The sequence below is a fragment of the Festucalex cinctus genome, chromosome 12, assembly GCF_051991245.1.
Source record: "Festucalex cinctus isolate MCC-2025b chromosome 12, RoL_Fcin_1.0, whole genome shotgun sequence".
In the NCBI taxonomy this organism is placed as follows: Eukaryota; Metazoa; Chordata; class Actinopteri; order Syngnathiformes; family Syngnathidae; genus Festucalex; species Festucalex cinctus.
The window spans coordinates 18803895-18817617 of record NC_135422.1 but is presented as its reverse complement, the minus strand read 5'-3'; the positions used below and the strand labels follow the sequence as shown (position 1 = coordinate 18817617).

The 13723-nt window shown below is 37.2% G+C and overlaps 1 protein-coding gene across 6 annotated transcripts in view; it reads right to left on the bottom strand.

Annotated features, from left to right (window-relative positions):
• Positions 1 to 122: 122 nt before the first annotated feature.
• Positions 123 to 13723, bottom strand: part of nsd2 (nuclear receptor binding SET domain protein 2) — a 28128-nt gene continuing 14527 nt past the window's right edge. For all 6 annotated transcript variants that reach the window (XM_077538169.1, XM_077538173.1, XM_077538175.1 and 3 more), the window contains 10 exons: positions 12975 to 13154; positions 10798 to 10954; positions 10516 to 10718; positions 10340 to 10443; positions 7717 to 7986; positions 6565 to 6681; positions 6174 to 6315; positions 3247 to 3353; positions 2902 to 3097; positions 123 to 1503 (listed from right to left, as the gene is read on the bottom strand). In XM_077538169.1, the coding sequence (XP_077394295.1) occupies positions 1268 to 1503; positions 2902 to 3097; positions 3247 to 3353; positions 6174 to 6315; positions 6565 to 6681; positions 7717 to 7986; positions 10340 to 10443; positions 10516 to 10718; positions 10798 to 10954; positions 12975 to 13154 (1712 nt within the window). In that variant the 3' untranslated portion in view covers positions 123 to 1267. The remainder of the gene's footprint in view (positions 1504 to 2901; positions 3098 to 3246; positions 3354 to 6173; positions 6316 to 6564; positions 6682 to 7716; positions 7987 to 10339; positions 10444 to 10515; positions 10719 to 10797; positions 10955 to 12974; positions 13155 to 13723) is intronic.

Here is a 13723-nt window from a genome sequence, read left to right as displayed (position 1 = left end):
TCTGGTATATTTTTTTGACTGTTTTTATTTGGTTCTTTTATTTTATATTTTCTCGTATGTTGGATTTTTACTCCCATGCATTTTTACTCCCAAGATAGAAAAAAGAAAAATCACTGACAAAATTGTATGAGGAAAAAATGGTATAATTTACAATAGAAGGCATCACTATGGGCACTTATACAGTATGTACATAATTAGTCTGTGGTTTCGGGGGAGTTTGACAGTAGTTTACAAGCCAGTTGAACAGTGTTCACAACAAGCCGCTACGTACATTCGACACACGAGCACACAAAGCAGGGTTCGCACAATCACTATCGGGTAGAAAAACAAAAAAACTTCCCACATGTGACCAGGAAAGTAGGAATACACTTCCAAGGTTTACTCAGGACAGGTCAAACATGACTTCTTTTTTTTGGGGGGGGAGATGACCAACTAAAAAGGTCAGTTTGACGGTGGATTTTGTGACGTCATGACAAGCGACAGAAAACTTAAAAATTAGACTAGTTCTCTGTTGAACAATCTTTTTAAATTAAGCCTCGATGAAACTAAACTTGGTCAATACAATAATAAATGAACCATATGAAATATATTCCAGCTAGAGTCCAACAGGCGGAAGTCAGCTTTTCAAATCCCAACGTACCTCCTCGCAACCGGAAGTCGCTTTTTCATTACGTATTTTCAAGCACGCACTCCGCAAACCGAAAAACCGCAAACGTATTCACTTCTCTATCAAGCACCGAGTCCTTGAGAAATGACTTTCGCCGCCTTTCCACGCTCCCAAAAAATAGTTTTTTGTTTTTTTTTTAAACAAGAGACTACAAACTAGAAGTTATCACCCAAACGTGCTTGGTGTCCTTTAACGCCTAGTGTTTGTCACAGGGAAGCCCCGCCCCTCCCCCAACACACTTAAAAAAAATAAAAAGAAAAAAATAGGATGGACGCTAGTGGACTAAGCGCAGTACAAGGTAGTCGTTCCTGGCATATACATATATATTTTTACTATTTATACTCTATATATTAGAATAAAAAAATACATTTGGCAACATGGATGCTAATTTATGATTTTTGGTCTGGATGGAAACTACATGCGAAGGAGAAGTGGACTTGACGTACTCTAAACATGTTCCCAAAAAAAAAGGCAGTTTTGGTGGAAATTTTCCCAAACAGGAAGTAGACAGCTCAGTGCAGGAAGACAAAAAAAACTTAGTAAAGTGTAAATCGACGAGCTTGTTCCCTGATGGTCACGTGTTTTTTTTTCCTTGACTTTTTAAGGTTCAGCCGCTTTCCTCTTGGCGTTCTTGACTTGGGCTTTCCTGGGGCTCTCGGGAAGACCGGCGGGGACTTCGACGTCGTGTTCCAAGCAGCACAGCTGGCCGGTGGGCGGCCAGGCACGCAGCGCCCCATCCTGGTGGGCCTTGCAGAAGGAGTTGGGACACAGTTGGCAGAAGGCGTCCGAGTTCTTGCCGCACACGTCGCAGTGGTGCCACGGGCAGTCCCAGCGACCTGAAGTTAAACGGAAAAATTTACTCAATAGCGCCACCTGGAAAGTTTTGGAAAAAAATTAATAAATGCCGTGTAACCACTTCGACTGTTCGGCACAAAAATTGGACAGACGAGTCGACAGGATCCATGCTTGAAATCAAACAGGAAGTCGACCATTTTGGTTTGAGGCGGCCATTTTGCGCGGATTTTCTTTAATAGCACCCACTTGAAACGTTAGCAAAATTAGCCCCTGAAAACAGTTTTACTGGTCAACAAGAAATTTGATGTCCGACATAATGCACACACAAAAATAAAGTCTCAAGGATCAGTAACTGAAAAATCAAACAGGAAGTCGACCATTTTGGTTTGAGGCGGCCATTTTGTGCTGATTTTCTTCAAGAGCACCCACTTGAAACGTTAGCAAAATTAGCTCCTGAAAATTATACAATAAAGAAAGAAATAAAAAAAAAAGTTTTACTGGTCAACAAGACATTTGATGTCGATCTAATGACGCAAAAAAAATAAATAAATAAATAAATAAATCTCAAGGATCATAACTTAAAAATTAAACAGGAAATCGACCGATTTGGTTCCAAATGAAAATTTTAAGTAGATTCCCTCATTGGCAGCAATTAAATCAGGGATGGCCAACTGGCAGACCACACGCCCAGTAGCCAGATTATTAATAATAATAATGTACTTTTTTTTGTTTTTGTTTTACAACCCCCAAAAATTCTTCAAAAACCCTTGATAAACAAAAAGTGGGTAAATTGGGAGAAAAGTCCTAGAAACAAAATAAAAATGAAATATATACTTTTTTTTTTTTTAAAGTTAGCAAATATGCACATTTTTGTGTGCCAAACTGCAAATATGCAGACTGTAGTGTGAAGCTGTAATATCACAATCCACCACTAGATGGCAGACAGGGCTTAGTTGCTCTTACACTACATGATTAGGTCTTTTTTTTTTTTTTATTCTTTGCAGATTTGCAACGATATGCAGGACAAATACAGGAGCACAATAATATTAAAATTTGGAGTCAGCTGATAATTGTGCGGTGGGAAAAAAATGCACAAAAGGAGCTTTTTGCACTTTGTTGGTTTGCCGTTTGGCAGTTTTGTGCTATCCTCCAATGGTAATTTCCATGCAAGAATTCAAATGACAAATATGCGGCTATTTTGTCATTTGCTGTTAGACAGCTGATATTTTATACCCGCCTTGACAAATGCATTATGAAGACAACATATTTTTGCACATAACTGCATGAAAATTCATCATTTGTGCTCAAAACCATCAAACATGGAGAGTTGTTGGATGAAAAGGAGATGTGATGCAACCTATAAATACATTTGATCAGCTTTGACAGTGAAAGATGCCTTTTTGGTTGACGTTTGTGTGGGTGCGCGCGCGCGTGCTGACCGAAGGGCCTTTTGGAGAGGTTGAGGCAGGACAGGTGGAAGGCTTTGGTGCACGTCTTCTTCCCACAGATGACCAGCTGGCCTCCGTCGCCGCAGCGGAAGCACTCGTCGTCCGACTTCTTGCCCTCCGTCCTCCGCTTCCTATACTTGCGCTTCAGACGCTTGCCTTTGGGGTCCGATGGCTGGCCATTGGAGTTCTGACCGTCCGTCCGCGCCAGGTAACGCAATCAAGAACAGGGGGGGTGGAGAAATCAGACGGTAGGATCTTGACTTAACAAGTAACACTGCTATTAGATGTGCCAACAGTGCTTGGAGCCGGCTATATTTTGTTTTTTTGTTTTTTTACCTTGGGGCGATCTCCCAGGAAACCGCTGCAGTTGGGCGCGCCGCAGCGACACACCGTCTTTTCGTTTCCCAAACAATCCAAGTTGTAGTTGAACGTCAGCTCGGTCCCTAGCGAGCCAAAATGGACACCAAAAGAGTCACCATTCAATTCGGTTTGATTCAATAAAATATTATTTATGACACATCAATTCTTCTTAAATGTCAAGGACATGATAAAAAATATTCCCCAAACAATCTCCAAATGAAATTTTGTGGAGGCGGTAAGTGGTGCAATGATTTTGTTAACTCATTGACTGGCAGCCATTTTGAGTGAAGCAAGCCCCCTTCGCTCCCCAGATGTTTTACTGGATTTTGACTGATTTTGCAAGGCCCACAGAATATTGTGCTCTATTGCTATAAAAACATGGAAACTACCAAAACAAAGATAAGAGTCTCTTCCTTTATCAGGGAAAAAATAATAATTGTATCAGTTTCCGTTTTGCAGAAATTAGTATTAGAATACAGCTCAGTGTCATGAATAGTCTCATTCCTGGTGACAACACTGGCAAAAAGAGCTTGCTGCAACAACTTGTACTCTGCTGCCACCTGTTGGCCATTTATTGTAATAACTACCATTGCTTTAAGCCACCTCTTCATGCCAGAAGAGGCATCAAAGCCTTCTGAATGCTCTTGCCAAAAAAAACAAACAAACAAATGTATAAATACGTTTTTGGCAGTGAAGGACAAAGCATTAAAAACATATTTATGAAAATAACCATCTCATTCTCGCAGATGTCAATTTTTGTGCAACACGTGTCTAATGTTCCCTCTAATTTTCCGTGTGACTGTGCATTCACGCAAACCTCTTGAGCATTCCATGGATGACGGTGAGCGACATCCACGGACTTATACACAGACTCACAATGCCAGTTATATCACCATAGCGAGAAGTGAAGCCACCGGTAGACATCTTACGTTGCCACCCACTAAGCCGGCCAAACTTGAAAATATTAGTTTCCCTGCAGAGTTTTCATGTTAATTTCACTATGTCTCCATAGTGAAATTTTGCCGTGCGTATGGTTGTACCAATAAGACTGCAAGAAGCGCTACATGCACATTTCACTGTTATGAAATTAATGCATATATACATTTTCTCTTATAAGCTATATCTGTGAGGGCTATTCAAAGACTTGTCCGCATCATGTTGTCAGAACCATGAACAATGAAATGAATACAAAGGCCATCAGGACAAAATTGGCCGTGAAATGTAAACCCAACTGAGTCCATTTATATACTGTAAGCTCTTGACAACATCAGACATGCACATGGCAGCCAAACCAGTATTACACCTGTCCAAAACCTGAGATCATAAATTACATGATGTATGTATGTTACAAAAAATTCCTAACCACTTGTACATCATGTGTCAGACGATTAGATTCAGCCCTAGTTTGTTACTTGTTTTTAATCACAGGTTATTTTAAGCATAATTAAGTCTCAAAACAATTTTCATAAATCTGGGCCCACATCATCCACTCAAAAATAATAGAAAACGTAATTTATTAAAACGTGAACATTCCTGAAACGCGTGAAGAGCCTCATTGAAGAGGCTCGTAAACTACGCCCATATTTGGACTTCCTGAATGGCGCGGTTGCGTGTCGCTGCAGTCTCGTCAGTGCTGAGTGTTTGTATCATGTATGCATGCTTCAAAGTGCAGCAGAACAACTGTGTGCGCACCCAAACTGCTATTAAATTTTAAGTGAAGTGGGAATGGTGTCTTGTTGTGTGCGTGGTACGCGCGCCGGCTGGCGTCACCATAGTGACGTGATGCCTGTTCACTTTGGACGGAGCCGCTCCGTCCCACAACACGACATGGCTGTTCCCTTTGCATTTAAGCTTTTTTGTCACATTTTTCTTTCCCACTCCATTAACTAAGTACTATTTGTTTTCTCTTTTTTTTTTCATAGAAAATAATGTAAAAAATGCAAACAGTAAATACAGCTGCAGGTTAGGATTTGTTTTAATGCGCAGCAAGACATTTGGTGTGCGCTGAGGTGGTGAGAGTACTACGCAATTGTGCAGTCGCGCAGCTTAGAGGGAACATTGGACGTGTCCATTCATTAACTCATTCAAGCCCCCAAAAATTAAAATGAATAAATGTTATTATAAATATGTTATTATAAAATCTGTTTGGTCCAAAGGAACATACATAATTATAGTGTTTATTTTTTTTAAATTGTTAATATTTTTTAAAAGAGATACTTCACTTATTTATCCCATTATAGCAATTAAAAGTTAACATTTTGTCTATAATTTGATACTTTCATTATTTTTCACGTACAATTAGTACCTTTAAAAACACCAATCACAGCCCACCTGTTTTCTAGGTTTGGTCATGTGACATTCACAAGCTGAGCTGTGATTGGTTACCTGAGCCTTTGTGATGTCATTTTCATTTGACACCAAGTTGCAAAATGTGTTTTTAAAAGGTACTAATTGTACATGAAAAATAATGAACATATCAAATTTATTACAGGAAAAATATTGTTTGACTGCCAAAAATGGCTAAAAAAGTGAAGTATCCTTTAAGATTTTCTGGTTTTGTACCAAAAATTAATGTTGAATAATCGTGATTTCAATTATTGCCAAAATAATCGTGATTATTATTTTTCCCACATAATCAAGCAGCCCTACTTTAACATTTTATTTTCTTATGAATTTATGCAAGAAAGAGATATTAAAATAATCAATTGATGGTTTTATGAGTCAATAACAGGCTCAAAAAGGAAAATTGATTCGATATTAATTATTCTATTTTCTTTTTTTTTTTTTTTAACCCAGCCCTATAATTGTTCATTTATGAAGCCTCAGCGTCTCCAATATGTAGCCACTAGCGTTTTTGGAAAGTAGATCCGAAAAGTTTCTCAATACAGCGGCATAAAAAGTACCCGCTGGGATGTCGCAGACGGCGAAGAGTCCGACGCGCGTGTCTCCGTTGACGGTCCACTTCTGCGTCTCGCAGTTGGGCTGGCAGCTGTGGTTCATGAAGCGAGAGAAGTTGCCCTTGGGACCCGCGTCGATGATTCGGTCCTCGGGAGGGGAAACCAAAACGGCAAAGAGCTTATTTGTCACGCACGCACGGCTGTTTTCAATACAAATACTAATATTTGTTTGTAGTATTGACAACTGTGACGTTACAGTCCGCTCTCATATAACGTTCCCAAACGCCAATACTGCTGTCATTCGTGTTGCTCCCAGCGGAGCCGGTACTGCTGAGCGAACGGCAGCCCTTCGTGTACGCTGGGGAGCAGCATATTTAAATCTCATGCATACAAATACCTTGTCGATGGTCAGCATGTAGAAGTCGGTGATGTTGTTCTCGTGAGCGCGTTTGATCCTGGCCCGGCATTCGTCCTCGTCGATCAGCTCGCCGATGTACTCGTTCACAAACTCCCCCTGGTGGACAAACAATGAAAGTGAAACGCGGAATTCACCTACAATTTCAATTATTACACTCACACATTCAATTTAAAAAAAATAAATAAAATAAAAATCGGTATAAACAAACGAAAATAAAAGATTAATAATACTAATTTAAAAATTATTTTTTTTTGAATAATCAATATTGATTTAATTTCTCTTTGAGCGTGATATTGATTCATAAACGAATGAATCTATTTTAATATCTCTTCCATTTTAAACAAGAAAATAGAATTTTAAATGTCACAATTTTTTGTATTACTCTTTTCTTGAAATTTACTGTTCACAATAATTTTAAAAAGTATTTTCTTACATATATGAAAGACCTGATTTAGTGCACTTTATGACAATTCGGAATTTTTTAAATTTATATTTATAATTACTTAAAATTATGAAAACATTTTCATCTCATCCATGCTGTTAATTTTTGTTTAACACTTACATGATTATAACACGTGTTATTTTCATGAACAAATAAATCATTTCAAAAGTTTAAAATTTAATAAACTAAAAAAAATAAATACAAATTTTAACAAAAATAAAATTTAAAGTTATTTAAAAGTCACTGCCTCTGCAAAATTGTTGTTTTTTTTTAATCACGTCTTTGATATTTAAAAATAATTGGTGTTCCATAATCAATCGATATTGGATTGAACTGAAGTGAATCGAATTGGACAAAAAAAATTGAAACCATACTGAACTGAACTTTTGTGAATCTAAATCAAAAACGGAAATATGAGTCAATACCCAGCCCTATATATTTGCACCTTTTTTTTTCATTTTAAAATGGCTAATTGGCAAAAAGGAACTTAGTATAATTATTGTGTTTCAAAGAAATGTATTTGTCTTTTTTTTTTTTTTACATGTTTAAACATTTTCTTGTTTTGTGCCAAAAAAAAACACGATTGTCCAAACCGTGATTGCAATTGTTACCAAATGAATATTTTCTTCATAATTGAGCAGCCCTGCGCTCCCCGAATGCGGTCACTCCCGCTGATTTGTCACTTTCACCTTCTTGATGTCGCGCAGCGCGACAAGGCCCCAGCCCTTGCCGGGCGTCTTGACAATCTTGGTGTCCGGGTAGAGGCGCTTGGTGAAGTCCTGGTTGCAGCAGCGCTGGCCGCTGGGGCACACCTGCGGGTGGCACTCGTACTGCAGCATGCGGTTCAGGCACTCCGACTCGAAGCCGCACGGGCGCTCCACCGACGGCTTGCAGTTACACTTGGGGATCTCCGACACGTCGGCCGTGTACACCTGCACCTTGCCCACCGGCTTGTTCACCTGGGAGACCGGAGAGGTAGGACGGAAGAAAGGTGATTTTTTTCTTCTTTTTTTTTTAAATAAAGAGTGGGAGCATGGATATAGTCAATGGGCTTTTTTTTTTTTTTTTTTTTTTTTATCACAAAATAAATTAATTAAAAAAAAGAAGACATTTTATATGTAAAAAAACAAAAAACAAAATATATATATATAAAATTTTATGTAAAAAAAAATAAAACCCTATATGTAAAAAAATAAATAAATCAAATTTTATGTTAAAATAAGCAAAAAAATTATGTTAAAAAAAATCTAATTACATTTAGAATTTTCTTTAGCTTCAAGCTATTTCCATAGAAATTCATTTTTTCCTTTACAGATAATGTGAAAACTAGTGAATTCGCTTGAAAAAAAATTACACTTCACTATTCCCCCTATTTCCTACCATTTTAAAAATATTTTAAATCTAATCTAATCTTAAATTAATTCCCCTCCCCTTTTCCCGCCACTATTTTTTTAATTTATTTATATTTTTGAATCTTTCAGTATTTCCCCCTCCCCCTTTTCCCCCTCACTATTTAAAAAAAATATATTTTTACACTTTACACTATTCCCCATTTTTTCCCCAGACTATTTTAAAAATATTTTTAATCTTTTCACTATTTCCTCTCCCCTTTTCCGCACACTATTTTTTTAAAACATATTTTTGAATATTTCACAATTTTTTTTCTTTCTCTTAATTTTTACTTGCTATTTGTTTATGTTTATATGTTAAGTTTACATGTTCAATAAACTTCAAACTTCAATTCCCCCTCCCCCTTTCCCCCCTCACTATTTTTTAAATATTTTTACACTTTTTCCCCTTTTTTCCAACTATTTTAGAAATATTTTTAATAGGGCTGTCAAAGTTAAAGCGTTAATAGATTAATTAATCGCAGAAAAACGTCGCATTAATCACGTATTAACGCACATTAATCGCACTATTTTTTTTGACCGCACTTGAGCCTTGAACGTAACCGCGTATGGATACAGGTCAGTGATGAGGTCATTGCACGGCATTTCCTACACTTGTTGTTCCAAAATGAGCGGGGTGACTCCAGTCGGTGGTAAATTTCACTTTAAAAAAACACCCAGATGGAACTTTAGATAAAACAAAAGTAATTTGCATTTAATTAATTAATAATTGCTGAATTGCACCCAATTGATATGATGCTGTTACGTTTTGAGCAATACACGCATGCATGCAATTGCAGTTAATGTTTGCAAATGACATTCAGATAATAAAATGCGTTAATGTCAAAATATTATGGTATTTTGTATTTATTTTATATTATGCGAATACGCAAGTAATTTAGCTGATTAATCGTGATTAATCAAATTTAAAAAGTGTGATTAATCAGATTAAAAATTGTAATCGTTTGACAGCACTAATTTTTAATCTTTTCACTATTTCCTCTCACATTTCCCCCCCACTATTTTAAAAAAAAATATTTTTTAATCTTTCACTATTTCCCCCTCCCCTTCTTCCCCTCACTATTTAAAAAAATATTTTTTACACTTTTCACTCTTCCCCATTTTTTCCCCTACTATTTTAAACATATTTTTAATCTTTTCACTATTCCCCCCCCCCACACACACACACTATTTTGGATCTTTCACTATTTCCCCCTCCCATTTCCCCCCACTATTTTTTTAAATATTTTTGGATTTCACTATTCCCCCTCCCCTTTCCCCCCTCACTATTTTATTTTTTTTTTTATATATTTTTGAATTTCTCACTATTCCCCCTCACTATTTTTAAAATATTTTTACAATTTTCACTATTTAACTTTTTCCCCCTACTATTTTAAACATATTTATAATCTTTTCGCAATTTCACCTCCCCTTTTCCCTACACTATTTATTAAAATATTTTTGAATCTTTCACTCTCCCCCTCAACTTTTTCCTCCACTATATAAAAAAAAAAATACAGATATTTTGAATCTTTAGCTACTCCCCCTCCCTCCCCTCTATTTTAAAAATATTTTTTTAATCTTTTCACTATTCCCTTTTTTCCCCTACTATTTTAAAAATATTTTGAATCTTTTCACTATTTCAACACCTACTGTTTTTAAAATAGTTGTAATCTTATCACAACCACCCACGTCCTCATTTCTCATGTAAAACTCTTAGTGAATGTTTATCAGCATCTTTTTAAACATTTTTGGAGTTAAAAAAAAAAAAAAAGAAATCCCTCAATGCATTTCAAGGTGTCAAATAAATGCAGATTATGCAGTCCATCCTGGTCCACTGTACTTCTAAACTAACCTTGTGTAATGAGACACATGCTGCTTCACCAAAATTATTTTTGTCCATAGAAGGTTTCCTATATCCCACCTTGATGAATTTGTATGGTGGCGGTTTTCGATTTTTCTCCTGCGCCTCCTTGGCCTCCTGCTTCATCTTCATCTCCTTGAATCGAGATTCCGCCTCCAACAACGCTTGAAGAAAAGCAAAAAGCAGGTAAAGGAAAGACTTTTGACATTCAAACGTTTGCCCATTTGAACCCTTACCCCTCTTGAAGACTTTGCCGATTCCGTTCTTCTGGTACTTGCTTCCCCGGTCGCCCTCCATGTAAGGGAAGACGCGGCCCTGGTGGGTCCAGAAGTAGTCCTTGGAGCCGAAGAAGAAGACGGGGAACTCTCCGATCTCGTGGCGAAGGTGCTGGATGTTGGTGGGGATGTTGCGCGGGTGGTGAATCTCCGCGGGCCACCATCTAAAGGGAACAAAACGACAGAGTTGGTAAGGCTTTGATGAAAAGCGAGAAAAGTGGCGATCCATGATGCGAGACTCACCGGTAAGTTCCCAGTTTGACCCAGATGATGTCTCGGTATTTGGGCTTCTTGCCGGCGCGGCAGTCGTTGCAGAACCAGCTGCCGTCGGGCATGGCAATGTTCAGGCAGTCGGGGTGGAAGGCGGCGGGACAAGACTCGCAGCACAGCAGCTGACCTCCTGCATGTAAAATATATATATTTTTTAGAGGGATTAATATTTCCAGAGGAAAAAAAAACATGCAAATTTGCGACTTTATAAAACAAAATTTCCACTTTATAAAGTGACAAATTTGCAAGAAAAAAAAAAAAATTATAAATTTGCGACGACAGTGGCAAATTTGTGAGAGAAAAAAAAATTGCGACTTTATAAAGTGGAAATTTTGCAAGAAATGAAACTCAAATTTGCGACTATAAAGTGGCAAATTTTCCACTTCATAAATGGTCAAATTTGTGAGAAAAAAAAAAAATCTTAAATTTGTAATTTTTAGGGCTGTCAAAGTTAAAGCGTTAATAGATTAATTAATCACAGAAAATTGTCGTATTAATCACGTATTAACGCAGATTAATCGCACTATTTTTTTCGTGCGCACTTGAGCCTTGAACGTAACCGCGGATGGTTACATTTAGGGGTGTGAATTGCCTCGTACCTGACGATTCGATTCGTATCACGATTCACAGGTCACGATTCGATTCGATACCGATTAATCCCGATACGAATTTATAAGTCGATTGTTGCGATTTTTTTTCATTCAAATTTAGAAAATACTAATCAGTAAGCTTGTAGAGTGTAAGATTTATATGAAAATTTATTATTTATCTGAAATTTCAGTCTTATAGAGGTTGTAATCTGTTTTATGTTTGAACAGCATTAAAATAAAATATTAAGGCTTAATGTTCCGTTCATATAACATTCTTCCATGCTCAAGGTGTGAATCCTAAAAAAAAAAAAAAAAAAAAAAAAAAAAAAAAAAAAAAAAAAAAATATCGATTCTGCCGATTATTGAATCGATTCGAGAATCGCGCGATGTAGTATCGCGATATATCGCCGAATCGATTTTTTTTTTAACACCCCTAGTTACATTGAAGGCTGCGCAGGTCAGTGATTAGGTCAATGCACAGCATTTTCTACGCCTGTTGTTCCAAAATGAGCGGGGTGACTCCAGTTGGTGTGCTCGGTGGTAAATTTTGCTTAAAAAAAAAAAAAAAAAAAAAACCCAGACGGAACTTTAGATAAAACAAAAGTAATTTGCATTTAATTAATTAATAATTGCTGAATTGCACCCAGTTGATATGATGCTGTTATGTTTTGAGCAATACACGCATGCATGCAATTGCGTACATGCATTTAATCAATGTTTGCAAATGACATTCAGATAATAAAATACATTAATGTCAAAATATTATGGTATTTTGTATTTTATCTTACGCAAGTAATTTAGCTGATTAATCGTGATTAATCAAAATTTAAAAGTGTGATTAATCAGATTAAAAATTTTAATCGTTTGACAGCACTAGTATTTTTACAAAGTGGCAAATTTGCGCGAAAGAAAAAAAAACTTACGACAAAGCAATTAATTACTACAAAAAAAATCAAATTTGTGACTATAAAGTGGAAAATTTGCAAGAAAAATACTAAAATTTGCAACTTTACAAAGTGTCAAATTTGCAAGAAAAAAAAACACCCTCAAATTTGTGACTTCATAAAGTGACAAATTTGCGACTTTATAAAGTGGCAAATTTGCGGAAAAAAAACCCTAAATTTTGCAACTTTATAAAGTGGCAAATTTGCGAAAAAAAAAAAAAATCAAATTTGCGACTTTATAAAGTGGCATATTTGTAAGAAAAAAAACTCAAGACACATGTAGTGTACTCGGTTGTTTGTGCCAATACTTTTCAGTCGGGTTTTTGAATAAGGAGATAGTAATTAATTTATTTGTCGTAAGTTTTTGTTCTTGCAAATTTGCCACTTTATAAACTCGCAAATTTGCTGCTTTATAAAGGTGGCAAATTTGAAATTTTAGTTTTTTTGTTTGTTGGTTTTTTTAATATTACTCCCCCTCTAGGAAGGAAAAAAAAAAAACGTAAAAAAATATACATGACAATAATACGTCATCTAGGTTTGCCATTTGCTTGGGATGTTGAAAGGCTTTAGCTATGCTATCTTAACGCCAACACATGAAATGTTTTTTGTACGCCACCTTTCGAGCAGACGAAGCACCAGCTGACGTTGACGTGACTGTGGTGGCTGTATCCCTTCTTGGCGTGGAAATGGTTGGTGCACACGATGGCAGTGTTGGTGACAGTCTCGCTGCCCGCCGCCACGCACTGGTCGCCGACGTGATAGGCCACCGGGCAGCGCAGGCATCGCATCATCCGCCCTGCAAGTTAACACAAGCAAAAATAACCTGAGGTGAGTCACCGCTGTGGGTCGAAACAGAGCGAGTTGAGTCGCCTCGCCTCTAGAATTAGCAGTTAGCATTAGCATTGTTAGCATTGTAAGCGAAAATACCTGAGGTGAGTCACCACTGTGGGTCGAAACCAAGCGAATTGAGTCGAGTCGCCTCTAGAATTAACATTGTTAGCATTAGCATTGTTACCATTGTAAGCGAAAATACCTAAGGTGAATCACCACTGTGGGTCGAAACCGAGAGAATTGAGTCGAGTCACCTCGAGAATTACCCATTAGCATTGTAAGCGTAAATACCTCAGGTGAGTCACCACTGTGGGTCAAAAACAAGCGAATTGAGTCGAGTCACCTCTAGAAATTAGCATTGTTAGTATTAGCATTGTTAGCGTTGTAAGCGAAAATACCTAAGGTGAATCACCACTGTGGGTCGAAACCGAGAGAATTGAGTCGAGTCACCTCGAGAATTACCCATTAGCATTGTAAGCGTAAATACCTCAGGTGAGTCACCACTGTGGGTCAAAAACAAGCGAATTGAGTCGA